At 58.4% G+C, this 16,376-nt stretch overlaps 1 protein-coding gene across 13 annotated transcripts in view; it reads right to left on the reverse strand.

Moving 5' to 3' along the window:
* Positions 1 to 492: 492 nt before the first annotated feature.
* The window catches only part of TRAPPC9 (trafficking protein particle complex subunit 9), a 623,416-nt gene continuing 607,532 nt past the window's right edge, over positions 493 to 16,376 (reverse strand). For 6 of the 13 annotated variants that reach the window (XM_070481654.1, XM_070481664.1, XM_070481657.1 and 3 more), the window contains 2 exons: positions 1,987 to 2,207; positions 494 to 1,308 (listed from right to left, as the gene is read on the reverse strand). In XM_070481654.1, the coding sequence (XP_070337755.1) occupies positions 1,141 to 1,308; positions 1,987 to 2,207 (389 nt within the window). In that variant the 3' untranslated portion in view covers positions 494 to 1,140. Of the gene's footprint in view, positions 1,309 to 1,780; positions 1,839 to 1,986; positions 2,208 to 16,376 lie in introns of all 13 variants that reach the window. The other 7 variants (XM_044781131.2, XM_044781133.2, XM_070481660.1 and 4 more) reach the window with 2 other exon arrangements.

Below are 16,376 nucleotides of genomic sequence, written 5' to 3' on the forward strand. Positions count from 1 at the left end.
CAGGGCAGTGAGGGGGAAGGGGGGTAGGGGAGATCCAGCCCTCATGGTGGGTCCGAGGGCCGCTGTGGCCTCATCAGATTCCTTGACTCCTGCTGTCGTGCTCCTGAGCATTTCCTGAGTATTTGTGTGGAACAGGAGGAAGACACAGATGCTGTGTGGACCTCATGGGAGAAAGCAAGAGGCCAAGATGGCCAGAGCCATGGTGGGGGGCTGAGGACCCTAGTGTGGGGGGCTGAGGACCCTGGCGTGGGGGCTGAGGACCCTGGCGTGGGGGCTGAGGACCCTGGCGTGGGGGCTTGAGTCAGTGTTCTGAGACAGCTTGGGGGGCCAGGCTCAAAGAGCACATGCATGAGAGGGGACTGGGGGTCCCAGGGACAGCCAGACGCAGGCCTGACTCTGCTGGCCACCAGCCGTGTGTCATAAAGGCTGAGCTGGGGGCTGAGGGGCTGGGTGGGGTGGCCCCTGGCCGCACTGGACAAGCAGATGCATGGATGCAGGTGGACCAGCAGAGGAGCGAGGCAGGTCTTTATTGGAGAATCTGGCACAGACGCACAGACACACAGACACACAGGCGACGGTCCCTGGAAACAGCCCAGGGCCCGGAACAGCCAGCATAGGCCCAGGCATTTGTCCGCAAGGGCAGGTGGCCCCTCTCGGTGTCAATAGTGGCACCATCTTTCCTGCCTATGCTGCCTTGGGGCCTCTGGGAGAAAACCCAGCCCTCAGGGGATTCCAAGGGCTGGCTGAGGAGGCTGACGGAGGCTCCCACGCCCACCCGGCTGTGCCCCTCCCTCACGCTTGCCTTTCTTCCTACTGGCTGGGCTGTGAGCTCCAGGCCACGGGAACAGGTGCAGGGACCCCCACCTGGGCTGAGTGGGCACCACTCTCTGGGGTTTGGTCAGCGTCCGCCTAAGCGCCAGGCTCCAGCAGAAGGGCCCCGGCGGACAGTATGGGAAGGGGTGAGGCTGCCATGTCTAGGGGCTCCTGTGCAGCCCAGAAAGGATGCTGGAGGAGAAAGGGGAGGACAGGGTGGGGGCTGGGAGGAGGGGACGGAGCTGCAGGGAAGGCCTTGCCCCGCCATGTGGCTCTCCAGTCACTTCTCCCGCAGGAACAGGGACCCAGGAGGAGGCAGGAGCGGGCTCAGGCCTGTGCCTCCAGGGCACGCACGTGCACGCTGGGCAGGCAGAACCAGGACGGCGGCAGCTCCTTACTCCTACTGTCCTCGTGGAAGCGGATGTGGAGGAAGAAGTCGCCCGTGTAGAGGAAGAGGAGGGCCCCCAGGCAGGCTGACTGGCCCAACGGCTGCACCTGACGGGGAAGGGGAAGAGGCGTCGGTCCAGGCCAACAAAGCCACCGGGAGACCCCTGACCCTGCCTGGACGTGGGGGCAACGGAGGGGGCGGGGGGGGCCCCAGGCCTTGCTCCCATACCCCCTCCAGGGCTTCCCTGCTGTGCCGCCCCAGCAAGTTGCTGCCCCTCTCTGAGCCTCAGCTTCCGTCTTTGGACACAGCTCACAGCACTTCCCTCCCTGGGCTGCCTCGGGGTTCAGGTAGTGTGGGGAGCAGCTGGGGTGAAGGCACCATTTCAGCAGGGGAGTGGAGCGTGAGGGCGGTGCCATGCGAGGCTGGAGGAGGGGGCCAGGGCGAGCGCTGTGACTTTATCAGTCCCTCTGGGACCCACTGCAGTCACCGCTGGGCAGGGAGGAGCTGACCACGTGGGGCAGGGCGACTGCCATAGCAACACAGCGGGATCTAAGGCCTTCCTAGGCTCCCTCCGCTCACCTTATCTTCTCAGCAACCTTCAGGGGGTGGCCTCACCATCCTGGTTTCCCTCCCAGGCCTCGGATACAGAGAAACGCACTTGTCTGAGGTCTCTCCACGAGTCGAGTAGACGACGGTCCACCCAGAGAAGCCCCAGTGTCTGCCCACCCCTAGGTCCACCGCCTGGGGGAGGAGTGGGGGTGGTGGGGCGCTCCCAGACCACGTACCGCGTCGAGGTAGAAGGTGCTGGAGCCCACGAAGGAGACAGCGTTGTGCAGGTCATAGTTGTGCACGCCGTTCTGGTGGTCCTGGAAGGGGACCACGGTGAGGGCAAAGGGCCCCACGCTGCGTGGGCTCCGGTTGGTCAGTCGCACCTCCAGGCGGACGGGGTCACCTACGCGGCAGGCTGCCGCCTCGCAGTCACAAGGCTGTCCGTCCACCAGCACATCTGCAAGGGACATGGGACAGAGACTGTCAGGGGTACCACCTAGCTGGCCCCTGACTAATCCATCCACTGCCTGTTCATTCATTCATTCATTCACTCCTTTTCCTTCACCCACCAAGGCTGCCGCCCCATCTGCCAGGCTGGGTGCTGGGACACAGATATGTGGCCCAGTCCCTGCTCTTCTGATGTGCAGGCTGGCAGGGACTGGCGCGGGGGCCAGAGCTGTAACCCAGAGGGTCTGTGCCACACCAGCGAGGCCACAGGGGCCCCAAGGTCATTTGGGAGCCCGGAGGACCTCCTAGATGCTCCTGTCTGGAAGGGCTGAGCTCTGCCCATGGCCCCCAGGGGCTCCTGCAGGCGGAGGAAAGCCAGGTGAGAGACTCAGCAACTGGAGAGGGCGGGGGAGGGAACGTGGAAGGGGCCGTGCACCAGGTCCAGGTCGACGAGCCAGCAGGCACCTGGCTGGGCCCCTGCCACACATGCTCCTACTGAGTCACGTGCAGAATGACCTGCCCAGATCGCCCCGGTGAGGGCTGGGGCCACCCTGGGGGCACCGTGGAGGTGGCAGGACACTAGCTGGGGAAAGGTCTGGGCGTCACGGAGAGGATGAGAGCCTTTCAGGCAGGGAATAAGGGGGGAGCGGGGCCGGGGAGCCTGGGGGCAGGCAGACTGGAAAGGGCCGTGCCACGACTCCCACTCCTCAGACCACCAGAACATCCCAGCAGGATGGCGGGGCGGGGGTGGTCTGGGGACCTGCTTGGAGGCACAGGTGGGAGGCACAGCCTCGGATTTGGGAGTGACGAATGTCCTTGAAAGAGACAGAAGAGGAGAAAACAGACTCAGAGGAGAGCCCACGTGAAGATAGAGGCAGGGTTGGAGCGATGCAGACACAGCCCAGGAAGCTGGAAGAGGCAGAAAGGATCCTCCCCCAGCGCCTCCGGAGGGAGCACAGCCCTGCCGACACCTTGAACTTGGACTTCTGGCCTTCAGAACCGAGAGAGTAAATTCCTGTTGTCTTAAGGGCCCCCATCTGTGGTCATTTGTTACGGCAGCCCTGGATGCGGACGTGGTCAGTGTGCATCTCTTCAGCTGACGCTGCCGGAGCAAATCCAGGGCTGGGCTGAGTGTGTGTGAGAGTGTCGTGTGCAGAGAGAGAACATATTGGGAACGAGAGACGGGGAGAGGCCGGGGGCAAGAGCACCCAGCGCCCTGGGCTCTGCGGGAAGCTAGGGGGTGGGCTGGGGGGTAGCTGCAGGTCAGAGGACCACCCGCCAAGTTCCCCACCAAGCCCACTTTTCCGGGGAAGCCTTCTGAGGTCAAGCCTCTCCCGACATTTTGTTTCTTTAAAGCCATAAACTGTTACAACACATTATAAAAAAATTTGGAAAGTTTATAGAAGTAAAAATAATTTTTTAAAAAATCCTACATAATTCTAGCCCCCTCCCCCAGCAACCACTCTTAGCATTATGGCGAATATTTCCTCATCTTTCTCCATCTTTATTTACTAATGTGGCTGTGGGAGCTGACGCATGGTTTTGCGTTCTGCTCTCTGGGACCCTGAGAACATACGCATGTCCTACGTGTGGACGTTTTTGTGAGGACGTTTTCAAAGTCTGCAGAAGTTTCCATTAAAGGAATAAATTATAATTTATTGACTCAACCCTTCTTAGATTGTGTCCACTTTTTCAGTATATAAATACCTCTGATGTACACTTTTTACATCGAGCTCTGTCTGGATTCCTAGGATACCCTCTCAGGAATGGAATTATTGGGACAAAAGTAAAAAGATTTCTGAGAGTGGCTGATACCAGGGCAGACTGCCCTCCAGGAAGGCTCCAGGGCCTGCACCTTGTGCTGTCCCTACCTTCCCCAGGTGGAGAAGCCACCCCATGCTCCAACCCCACCCCGGTGCACATCTGGCCAGACCAGCTCCCACCCCATCTAGGGGCAGAGCCTCCACTGGGGAGGGTTGTGTGGGAGCTGGGAGAGGCTGCAGAGATCACTGGCTGGCAATCATTCATTCCAACATTCACCGCCATGCCCCTCAACCCCTGCTAGCACCTGTGGCCAAGGTGATGAGAAGCACAGAGACGCACAAGTCCTAATGTTGAGACAGTTCACGATCCAGTGAAACAAAGAGAGGTAAGCAAGAGTCCAGCCATGCTGACGCTGCAGTGACAGAGTAAAGGTGTGTGTGGAGGGGTGCCTCCTATGGGGCCCAGAGGAGAGGCCCTTCACTCAATGTAGGCATAGGATGGCATCAGAGTGGGCTTCCTGGAGGAGAGGACACCTTTCTCTTTCCCAACATATGTTTTTAAGGCCATGATTTGCCCTCAAATCCCTGCTTTTACTGCATCCTACACTTTGGGATGTGCAAGGACACCTGAGCCGAGTCTGGCCAGGCTGGGATGACCTTGAGGGTGCCGGGTCTCCACCCACTTATCCGCCACACACATAAAGCACTTCCCAGGGTGCCTGACACACAGCAGGTGGGCACAGAGACTGGCTCTTGTTCCTCCTGGCTGCTCTGTTTTGCACAGGAGCTGAGACTCAGCTCAGGTGTCCTTGCACATCCCAAAGCGGAGGATGCAGTAAAAGCAGGGATTTGAGGGACCTAAGCCTGGCCTTTTCTATTTGTGTGACCTGAGGCACATCACCACTCTCCTGAGCCTCAGCTTCCTCTTCTGTAAAATGGAGCTGATACCACCACTAACAGTGTAATGAGATAACATAACCGTGTGCTGCACGGCCCTGTGGGCCACAGTGTGTGAGAGGTGTGAGTTCTTGTTCTGGAAACGTCTCTCTAGAGGGTCCTCATCCCAGCATCATCCCTGCCCCCATCCCAGCAAACGGCGAACATCTGAGGGACTTGCTTCTTGAGGTCCAGAGCTGGCAGGACGGTGGCTTCCGTCTGGGGGCTCTGTTTCCTGTCTGAGAAGTGGGGATGATGACAGTGCCAGTCAGTCTGAAGTCCCTCTCCCCGCTCAGGTGGGCCTCAGTAATGTTTGCTGAACAGTGAACCCAGCCAGGCGTAGTCTGAACCTCTCGAATCAAATGGGAGAACGGAGAGAGCAGGTGTCAGGGCGCCACGGCTGCTGGTTCCATTAAGGGAAAGATATGATTATGTGCAAATCAGTGAAGGGTAGCTGGCTCATTACGTCTCTGTTCTTTTTTCCCTTGTAGAGAATTGCACGGCTGCTAGGGCAGCTGAGGACTGGCCTCTGGCTCCTCTGCAGAGCTGCCCCCAGCCTGCCTGGCAGTGCCCTTTTTAACCCTTCCCTGGCCCCCAGCTCTGCCTGGCCCTCCAGGGCAATGCGAAGGGGGAGACGAGACCGTGAACACAGCTCCTGGTGAGAATCTTTCCTTGGCACTCTCTCTAGAAGGAGGGGGTGCTTGTGGTCTCAAGGTCAGGCCAGGGTGGCAGGGGGCGTGGACGGAGCCAGCCCCTGGCTCAACAGGAGGCTAGGCTGGGGTCTCAGCTTTGCCCCGACTCTTCATCCTGGGGGAGGCCCTTTGCCAACCTGAGTCCCCTTTACCACGTCTGCAAAACTGGGACACTGATCCCGGCTCCACAGGCTGGGGGGTGGGTGGGTAGGGTGAAGCCCAGGGAGGGGACAGAGGACCCAGCCAAGGTTCCTGCCCTGCTCTGGGGTGAGGCTGCCCTCACGGCCCCGGGGGCTGGCTCTCACTCACAATGTGACCACTTGCTCCCTTGCCGGCATTCCCCGGGAGAAGGGGGCACCCTCTAGAGGGGCGGGATCCACCTGTCTTGCTCCCTGCTGTCCCCAGGGTGACCAACTGTCGGTCTGCTGGGATGCTCCAGGTTTTAGTACTCAAAGTCCCGCATCCCAGGACGCCCTCAGTGCCAGCAAACTGGGACAGTTGGTCACACTACCCCAGTGCCTGGCGCCCACAGTAACTGCCCGCCACATTAAAGATTGTCTGTGCCCCACAAGCAGCTGTTTCCTTCTCCCTGTGGCTCCAGCACCTCAGGTCCAGGTCTGAGGGCACCAAACCTCCCATCACACCCCAACCTCCCCACAGTGCTGGAGGGAGACAGCAGGGCAGAGCTGAGGCCTGGCTTTCTCCAGGGGCATGACATGCTTCCTGAATTGAAGGCTGGCTGGCCACTCCTGGGACCCCCGGGTGCTGTTTAAGAAACGTGGTGGAAACGACTCTAATGATAATCGTGTCGATGATGATGATGATGGCTGTGCTCAGGGGGGTCTGTCACCACTAATGCCCTAGCGCATCCCTTGCTGTAATTAATTCGCTTCTCTGACCCTGGACCAGGGCAGCTGTGTCCCATGCCGGGGAGGAGGGTGCCATTCTCACACGGCAGCCCCGCTGAGCAAGGCTCTAGGGAGAAGCCTGGGCTGGCCACCAGTGACTCACAGAACCTACTAGGAAGGAGCGAGGAAGAAATCATTAAAAATCTCTCAGAGGCAAGCTGTTTCGGAACAGTTTCTAAATTGCCTGGAGGAATAAGAACCGCGTGCTAAATCTCGGGCCTGGCTGGGAGTTCAGCCTGCCCCCACCACACGAAGGGCTCAGCTCCACGTCTGGGCTTCCCAGCTCGAGTTTCCGTCCATGATCCTGGGGCAGCCCCTCCACCCTCAGATGGGGAAGGCGGGTGCCTCGTCTGCTCCATCACAGCAGGGCGGGCACCAGACCATGGACCCCGTGAGATGGTGGGCTAGCACCCTCTCTGCGTCCGCAGCCAACTGACCAGCCAGCCCCCAGGGAGATGGGTGTGGACGCCAGTCCATGAGTGTGTCCCATGCAGCAGGCAGGTCCCCCCCTCAGCTATGCCTCACAAGCACCCAGGCGGCCTCCCCTGGGGTACAGGTTGGGGCTCATCAGGACCCTCACAGAAGCTCCAGGTCTGATGACCCAGTGTGTGGGCTCTAGTTTTTCCCCTTGGCCTCCAGGCTGGCCTCTGTCACCCCCAATCTCCTGGTGGTGGTGACCGCCCCCTCCCCATCTCCAGGCTGGGGCTGAGTGGGGATTCCTGCCGTTTGAATCATTTCTCCCTGACTCACCACCCCTTGCCCTCTCTGAGCCTGTTTCCTCACCTTTAGATGGGATGACAGTAGCCCCCAGTTCACAGGGTTTTGGGAGAACTGGAAACATGTAAGGAGAGTGGGGGGCGGTGCACAGGGCGTCAGCAGGGGAGGCCTGATCAAAGGCCCATCTCCCAGCTTCCACCCTCCGTGGGGAGTGGAATATCCACAGGGCGGGGCAGGTCCCTGACACCAGCTCTAGTCCCCGCCACCAGTGGGGACCCTGCATCTATACAACTCCTCCAGGGCCCTTCCTCACCAGCCAGGATGGCTGTGAATGCTGAGCGGGGAAATGAGGCTTCGAGAGCAAGGGGCTGGACGCCATGGAGAGGAGACACAGCAGAGACGAGGCCTTTCAGCCTCTCTGGGGCCACACGGAGCCTGCAGGTGGGCCACGCTGCTGAGACCTGGAACGTCCCAGGCTCAGGGAAGAGGCGCCCGGGGAGGGGGAGTGAAAGGGGGGTCCCAAGCTGGAATCCCATCTCCTGAACCCCAGAGGGCAATCCGAGGACCCCATGAAGTGGCCCACCTGTCCTTCCTCCCTTTGAGCTGCTCCCCTGAGCCAACAACAGGTGCCGGGGGAGCCGTGCACAGAGGACCTTGACCTGGGGGCCGCTCAGGGAGTGGTGGGCGGGAGATAGAATGCCCGTCCTGTGAAGGTCAAAGTGTGCCCCTGAAACGCTTCTGGAACCCCAGTTTGCCTTACCACCAGAGAGGGTGGTGTGGTAGACAGAAAACACCCCCAAAGATGTCTATGTCCTAACCCTGGAACCCACGGAACACGTCCCCTCATGAGGTAGAAGGGACTGCACAGGTGTGACGAAGTTACGGACCTCAGGACGGGGAGACGACGCTGGAGTATCCGAGTGGGCCTGACGTCATCACAAAGGTCCTCGTAAGGGATGGGGGGCGGGGCAGGAGAGAGATCCAGGAAGGCCATGGGACCACAGAAGCAGGGGGGCTGGAAGGGGCTGTGCTGCTGGCTTTGAAGACAGAGGACGGGGCCAAGGGTGCGAGCGCCTTCAGAGCTGAGATGGCAGGAAATGGGGTTTCCCCTGGCCCCCGGGAGGAATGTGGCCTCTGCCACTCAGGACTCTGGCCTCCAGAGCTGTGAGGTCATAGGCTGGGTTGTTCTAAGCCACCGTGTTTGCGCTCGCTTGTTAGAGCAGCTGAGGAACCCAACACAGAGGCGCCCGGGAAACTCGGCACAGCGCCACCTCCCAGGCCCCGAGAGGAGACCCAGCCCGGGCGGTGGGCAGAGCCTGGCCTGCAGTGAGACGGGCGTGGTCTGGACCCTGCCTCATCACCGAGCCTCGGTTTCCTCATCTGGAAAGTTGGCAACTGTCAAATCCTCTGTGAAAAGTGCTCTCTCTCGAAGGTTCCTTTCTGCCCGCCCTCAGGCTCCAGCCTCTGACATCCTGCGGTCCCAGGCTGAGACCACAGCACTCATCGTCTGCGAGCATCCACTGAGCACCCAGGATGTCGCCCTGCCCTGAAGCAGCTCCGGGGGGCACGAGGTGCTTGGGGCCTCAGAGATGCCCCACGCCGGGTGCAGGCTCCTCTGGGCAACCCCGACATCTCGGCCGGGGTGTCTAAGGGGGTCTCACCCTTAACTTGGCTGAAACGAAGCTCTTCTACTTTCGCCCTCAAACCCCTCCTCCCCAGGTCTTCCCACACCACAGCAGGCCCAGCCCACAGGGGCCCAGCCTCGCACCTGGAGGTCACACAGAGGCCGCCCCACCTGGGCACCCACACCCAGCACATCGGCACGCCCAGCAGTCAGACAGGCCGTTCCCTTCTCCGCCCCACTGGCCCTACCCCAGCCCAGGCCAGCTTCCTAGCGGGGCCCCCTGCCTCCACACTTCCCACACAACAGCCAGAGCAGCAGTGCAAAGATGCTGTTCCGTCTTGTCACTTCCTTGCTTGTCCCTTGCCCGGCCCATGGCTTCTCTCTACACTCAGAATAAAAGGGAGTTTCGATCAAGTTACAGCCCCTGGCCCTGGTCTCCAGGGTCCTGAGCCGGGTTCCCCTCCACTCCCTGCACCCTGACATACTGCCTCCTCCCTGTTCCTCCAGCACGCCCAGCTCATCCCTGCCCCAGGGGCTTTGCACCTGCTGTTCTCACCACTGTGGCCCTCCCGCAGAGAGGCCGTCCCTGACCACACAGTGAAGAGCCTTCCTGTCCCTCGTCCACACTCTCCATTTGCCCACGGCCTCAACATCTTATCTAAAGTTCTCTTGTTTCCCCGTCTATTGAACGATCTGTGTCCCTCCTTCCCGGGAAGCTCCAGGAGAACTGGCACTTGCCCGTGTCCCCAATACCCAGGCCAGGTAGACACTCCTATTTCACGTTTGTGGAAAGAATGAATGAGTGAACGAGTGGGCTTTGGGGCTGGGGTGCCTGGACTTGAATCACAGCCGTGTTCTGCCCCCTTCGGGCCCCCGTCCCTCCATCTGTAACTCAGAGGACTGGCCCACAGCCCTCAAGTCCCCGCAGAGAGGACGTGAGGACCAACCTCCCACCTCCTGGCTCTGGGTCGCCGCCTCGCACGCAGACCCAGCTTCCTCCCGTGGAGGAGTTTATTTCTGCAGGAGAGTCTCGAGTTCTAAGAAATCTCCTGGGAGCGGATTAGTCTCTCCCTCAAAGCATTAAATCGGGCCACGGTCCATCTTCTCCCTCCCGCCCCCGGCCCTGCTTTCCTTCCCTTTTAATACCGGCCAGAGTCACGGACTTAATCTTGTCTGGCCCAGAATTCCTCCTGAAACCGCTGCCACGTTTATGCCACGGCACGTCTACAGGCTCTGGCAGGAACACATGCTATAAATAGAAGCCAGATGAGGGAAGGGCCCTGCGGGGCCCACTCTGGCGAGGTGCGAGGGGAAAGGAGGCGGCCGTGCCAGCCTGCGTTTGGGCCAAGGGCGGCCACTGTGGGGTGGGGGACTCAGGGTGAGAGAGCTAAAGATGGGGAGATGTGCACCCCCTTGGCGGGGAGGCTGGGCTGGCCCGGGGCTCCACCAGGAGGTAAGACGAGTCTTACGTGGCCCCACCTGCCCCATGGGGCTGGAGCAGCTCTGCTCCCCAAGCAGGCTCCTGCAGGGCTTATGCGGGACTAGTATGGGCCCTGCCTGGGCTCTGCCAAACCTGCCTCTACTGCTCTCTGCTCGGGTTCACAAGAGGTGCCAGTGGGGAGCTGGCCTTTTTTGGCGCCTTGGAAATGGCACAGTCCTCAGTATCTGCCAATCTACGACACACATTTCCCTCCAGAAGTTTCCATGATCCGAATGAGCCCAGGAGAAGGTGGAGAGCATGGCGGGAGGGGCTTGTCCGGACCCAGCCCCGCTATTCCCCGGCCTCCCCCACTCTCTCCAGCATGCTCAGCACACAGCACTTCCCACCGCCATTGTTCTTGTTGGTGACAAGAGTGCCCGATTTCTGCAGCTCCTGCTGCATCTCAGCCACTGTTCCAAGGGCCCCACAGGTACCACCTCGTTCAGTCCTGCAAACAGCCCCATTAGGCCGGCACTGCTCTGCCCCACTTGACAGACGAGCGTGTCGCCGTGCGGGGAGGCTCAGCAGCTGGCCTGGGGGCACAGCGGTCAGTGCTGAGCGCCCACTGGAACCCTGGGCTCCAGAGTCTGTGTTCTCTTCTTAAAAACAGCTTCATTGAGATACAGCTCAAAGCCTTACAGTTTGCTCGTTTCAAGTGTACAATTCAATGTTTTTAATACATTCTCAGATATGTGCAACATCTCCACAGGCAATTTGAGAACTTTTTCATCATCTCAAAAAGCAGCTGCATGCCCTTTACCCATCGCCCTCCTCTCTCCCGTTCCCCCAGCGCTAAACAACCCCTAATCGATGTTCCGGCTCCAGAGATTTCCCTGTTCTGGACTGTCGATGAATAATCACATGTATGTGGTCTTTTGTGCCTGGCTTCTTCCACTTGTGGTCGCAGTTCATCCATGCTATAGCATGCGTCAGCGCTTCACTCCTTTTCATGACGGAATAACATTTCATCATGGGGACATACCACATTTGTTTATCCGTTCATCTGTTGACAGACATTTGGGTGTTTCCAGCTGTGTCTATTATGAGACTGTTCCTGTGAACAGCTGTGGACACGTTTCTGTGGGGACATAGGTTTTCGTTTCTCTAAGGCACGTATGTTGGAGTGGAATTGCTGGGTCAGATGGTGACTCTAGGTTTAACCTTTTCAGGAACTGCCAGGCTGTTTGCCAAAGCAGACTGCATGTCCCCACCAGCAGGACATGAGCATTCTGATTCCTCCGCCTCCTCCCCGACACTCGTCGGTGTCTGTCGTCTTGATTAGCCATCCTGGTGCAGGTGAAGTGGCACCTCATGGTTTTGATTTGCATTCCTCTGATTTAACCATGCCTGGTCATGCTGCTGTGGCCCTCACTGCCCCACAGGCTGGACATGTGCCTCCGCCGGCCTGGGACAGGAGTTTGGAAGTCCCCTTTGTGCAGTCTTCATTACTCACTCCATCCATAGCCATCAGAACCTTCCAGAATCCCAAGCCCAAGCCCCCACTCCTTCTGGAGCCTGAGGCCGGGCAGAGGGCTGGGGCTTACCGTGGGATCCCTTCGTGTGAGGCCAGGCAAGTCCAAGGCCATCAGAGAGAGTCAGGGCCCAGATTCTGGGATAAGCCCCCAGGAGGAGCCTGCACAGCATGGCTCCCTGAGTGCTTGAACACCGAAAATATGAAAATATGAGCAGGCCCCAGGGTCACATGCAAATCACTTTTCAGTAGCAAAGAGCAATGACCTGTGGGTTTCTTGTTCCAGTGACTGATCCAACAATCTGCTCATTTCTTCCGTACCACAGGCTCCCACGGCCGGGCCGTGGAAGGTTTATTTTTCCTCCAGAGCTCAAACCCCTGGCGAGGACATCCTCCTAAACTCGCGCCACAGCTTCACTCTCCTTGCCTTTGGTGAGTGTAAGAAACGGAATGGCTAAGTAGACTTCAGGGGCTGATGTCAAATTTGGGATAAAAAGTTTTAAAGACTTAAGAACGATGCCGTAGGCCTTAATGAGGGCAAGACCTAGGGACAGCCGGAGCGAGTCAGGTTTTCAAGGCTCCGCCAGGCCTGTTGCAGCTAAAGCACATTTAAATTTTAAATTTCACAAGACACACAGTTTTTTAGTTGATGGAAATCTTGGGTGGGCCTAAATTTTAGAGTCGGATTTGATTCAGGCAAGCTTGGCTGGGGAATTAATCAAGGAGCTTTGTCACTCTTTAGATAAAGCCAAAGTTCAAGTGGAAAAAAAAAATAGCCAAGTTGAGTGTGTGAGATGAGAGCTCAGGCAAAGGGTCCCCGGCTGTTGGTCTGGCTTCACCCTCCTCCTTGACCACAGCTGGCCAGCTGTCCTCTGGGAGAACAACAGGCAGATCTAGTATGAAACCCTGTAATTTCCAATTACCCAGTAAAAACTGGTGAACTTCCTCTAATGCCAACACAGCTGGTTGCTAGGTACTCAGCCAACCCGGGAAGTTTTCCCTCTTTACCAATGAGAGCCAAGGAACTGAACTTTTCTCTTTGGCTGTTAGGAAGCTCAGAGCCAAAGGTATACCAATTTAGAGCATTACATTGGTGCTCAGTAACCATATTTTAGTCCCCCAGCCCTGACATTTGCACACACACACACACCCCCGAGCCTCTCCTACATATCTGTTTCTCCAAGTCTTGACCAACTATGCCAAATGTGGTTTCCCTTAGCCCAGTTGTTTTAAATTTTACTTTGCTACTTCACTGTATATGCAGAAAGATTTTGGAACAGAGGTGAGAAGCACGGATAATGCCCAGGAGGTGGGGGTAACGATGTTCTGGGCAAGGGTCTTAATGCAAAGAGGCAGTGCACAGCCCGGGGAGGTGGACGAGCAACCACACAGACCCCCTCACTCCTCCCTATCACCCTTCCCCCACCTTTTGAGCCCCTAGCACTGCCAGGAAAGGGGTCTTCCTGTGGTGTGTGCTGCCTCAGACAGGTGACAGGCAGGGAGAAGGGCTGGCTCCCTCCGCCCCAGAACCATAGGGCTGATTTCAGAGGGCTCAGCTCCGTCCCCAGGTTCTCACAGGTCCCAGGACCAGGACAGGCTCCTTCTACCCCTTGGTAATCATCAGGGTGTGCACCATGTGAGCCCAGAGCTTTGCTCTTAATCCACCAAATGGCAAGTGTTTTTAACAGTTATTGAGGTAGCTAATTAGTTCATAAACCAGAATGCCTCTTCCTCAGCATCCAGGGAGAATGTGCAAGACCCACACATGTAATTACCCTCAAGTTGAGAACAGCTCCTGAGGAGCCGTTTGGCTCTCTTGGGTAAATAATTTACTTTTACAACTTTTCATTAAAGATTAAAGGGAATTAAATTAAAATTAAGGCGAGTTGGAGAGGAGACCCGCGCAGCCTGGAGTCCTCTCGTGGAGATGCTCTCCAGCTTTCCTAGCATGGCTGCCCGTGAGCCAGCCCTGGCAGGTCCAGCCAGAGGGGTCTTGTGGAGCGGAGCCCAGGGGAGGTGCGGGGTGTACTCTGGAGGGCAGCGAGGGCTGCTCCAGCAGGCAGGTCTCTGGGCTGCGTCCTGGTGTGGCTGTGGCTGCCCGTGGACCACGGTGAACCCCTGCCTTCAACAATGGGAAGAGGCACACATGGTCAACACCACACACTGAGTCGGGGTCTCCCAGCCCACGGTCGCCCTCCAGGACCACCAGGCCAGGGTTCTCGGGCCACATGGATAGAGTGGCTGAGCCCAGGCGCCTAGCCAAGGGCCAGAGTGAGCCCCTTCAGAAGCCAGGGGTTCTGCTTCCTCGTCTGAATGAGGAAGCGAGAGGGAAGATGTACCCGGGAGAGGGCTGAGCTCCAAGCTTGGACAGACAGAAAATGCCTGACAAACACGAGCGGCTGTGATAAGGGACCACAGGCAGCAGCTGAGAGCACAGCCGACAAGCCTGTTTCAGTTTACAGAGACTAAGGATGAGGCAGAGCCAGCACTGGAACCCGGGCCTCCCTGGCTCCAGAGCCAGGCACGCCCTCGCCTGAGGGCTCTGCGCTGATGTGGCATTTGCTGTCCTCTGCGTCCTCCCTGCCTCTGTGCTGGGCTCCTGTCTTCTCCCTGGCTCACCCCCAGCTCTTCCTCTCGAGGCCCTGCTCACATGCCCCCTCCACCAGGAGGCCTTCCCTGCTCCCCCTCACAGAACACTCGAATGTGAGAAAGTTCTGGAGGCAGAGGCTGGCTGGGTGTTCACCAAACCATCTCCTTTCCTCCTGGGCACACAGCCAGATTGCAGCCTCCTGGGCAGCGAGGTACAAACACAGGGCTGAGCCCTGACCAGTGGAAAATAAGGGGGAAAATGACACACCCAAAGCGGGCCCACAAAAATATCCCTCCTACCATTCCCCATCTCCCATCTCCGGACAGAAACCAGAAGTTAAGGAACTGAGCAGAGGAGGGCAGAGCCACCAGATGGGTGGGGCCACGGGGAGGTCAGAGCCATGGGGTGGGTGGGGCCATGTACGGGGAGGCCGCATATGTAAGGTTGGTATGTCCTCAGGGAGCTGTTTGTTACAGCACTTGGCTGTGACACTGACAGGCCCCGGAGGTCATGTAAGCACGCTCTCCCCTTTCTGCAGGGAGCGCTGGGACCCCATGCACAGCCCACAGGCCCAGGGCACGCTGTGGATGGCGGTGGCGTGGGCCCTGGGACCCGGGTTCCCTTTCCTTCCGAACGGGAGCGGCCCGCTCTTTGCACAGGGAACCCTTGCCCGCCGGAGACAAAGCTCTATTAAGTTCTCCGCCTTCAAGCTTCTCTTTTTGGACAAGCACTTCAGACGACTGAAGATAAACCAGGGAGAAAAAGGGGAGGAAAAAACGGAAACTACGCCTGCTGGCTGGTAGCATTATGCAAAGACATCTTTCTGAGAACGGCAGAGAATTTAAAATGACCCTCTGTCCCCGAGCAAAGTCTATACCTTTTCAATCTCTCATTTTTCATCTTCTCTCAAGCCTTTCTAAATAAAGCAAAAACTCCTGCCACCCGGGCAGGCCCCTCCGCTGCTCCTGTGGCTCTGCGTCCAGCCTGGTCCTCGCCACACATTGTCATCCCGGCCTCAGACCTTGTCCCTGCAGGGTCAGAGCACACGCACAGCACTGCTGGCACTGGGGGGACTCAGAGGCATCACAGGACCCTCGTTTCCTACAAGAGGAAGCTGAGGGCCAGGGTGGGAGGGAGCATGGTGTGGGAAGGGGCCGTGCTGTTGGTTTCATGCCACTGGACCTTTGCACAGGGTGTTTGTTGCCTCTGCCTGGGAGCCCACCCTGTCTGCCTGTCCAGCCCAGCCTCACCCGTCCCCGGGAAGCCTTTTCACCCTGGTGCCTTGGTCGCTGCACTCAGCACTCTGCATCCACCTGGGGTCAGGGGGGCAGGGGGGCGTGTCTGCCTCCACCATAAGCTCCTGAGGGTGGCCTTGGGCACTCTTGCCTCCACCCCCGGGTGCCCAGCAGGACCTGTGTATGTGGCGCCTCCACCAGGACTGGCAGACCTTCCATTGGCAGGTGCTGGGGCCGGGCCTAGAAACCAGGTCTCTGGACTCCCGGGTCTGTCCAGTGCGGGAGACAGCCAAGGGGAAGTAAGGGGGTTTCCAGAGAAATGATGGAGGTGCCAGAATGACACCCTCGATTGCTCCTCCAGAGGATTCTAGGCCAAGCTGAAGCCTGCTGCCTCTCCTCCTTTGTACTTGCTCTCCCCTCACAGGCTGTGACACCCCTCCTGCCACATGCAATGCCCCTCCTCCCTTCCCCCTTGCTGACTCCTGCTGGTCTTTTCAAAACTCAGCTTGAGCAGCACCTCCTCCAGGAAGACTTCCTGAACCACACCCAGCCGCACACAAGCCCCTCGCAATATCATGTACTGCCCCACACCAGAACTTTCTGTTGACAAAATGTCTCCCTGTTAGAGGCCAGCTCCTTGAGGGTAGGGGCTCAGGGTCCATTCACTGAACTAACCAACAAATGAACTTGGCCGGTCTGTGGCTTGCTGTGTGACCTTAGGTAAATCATTTAACCTCTCTGAGGCTCTGCTTTTACGTCTATT

The sequence above is a fragment of the Equus asinus genome, chromosome 12, assembly GCF_041296235.1.
Source record: "Equus asinus isolate D_3611 breed Donkey chromosome 12, EquAss-T2T_v2, whole genome shotgun sequence".
In the NCBI taxonomy this organism is placed as follows: Eukaryota; Metazoa; Chordata; class Mammalia; order Perissodactyla; family Equidae; genus Equus; species Equus asinus.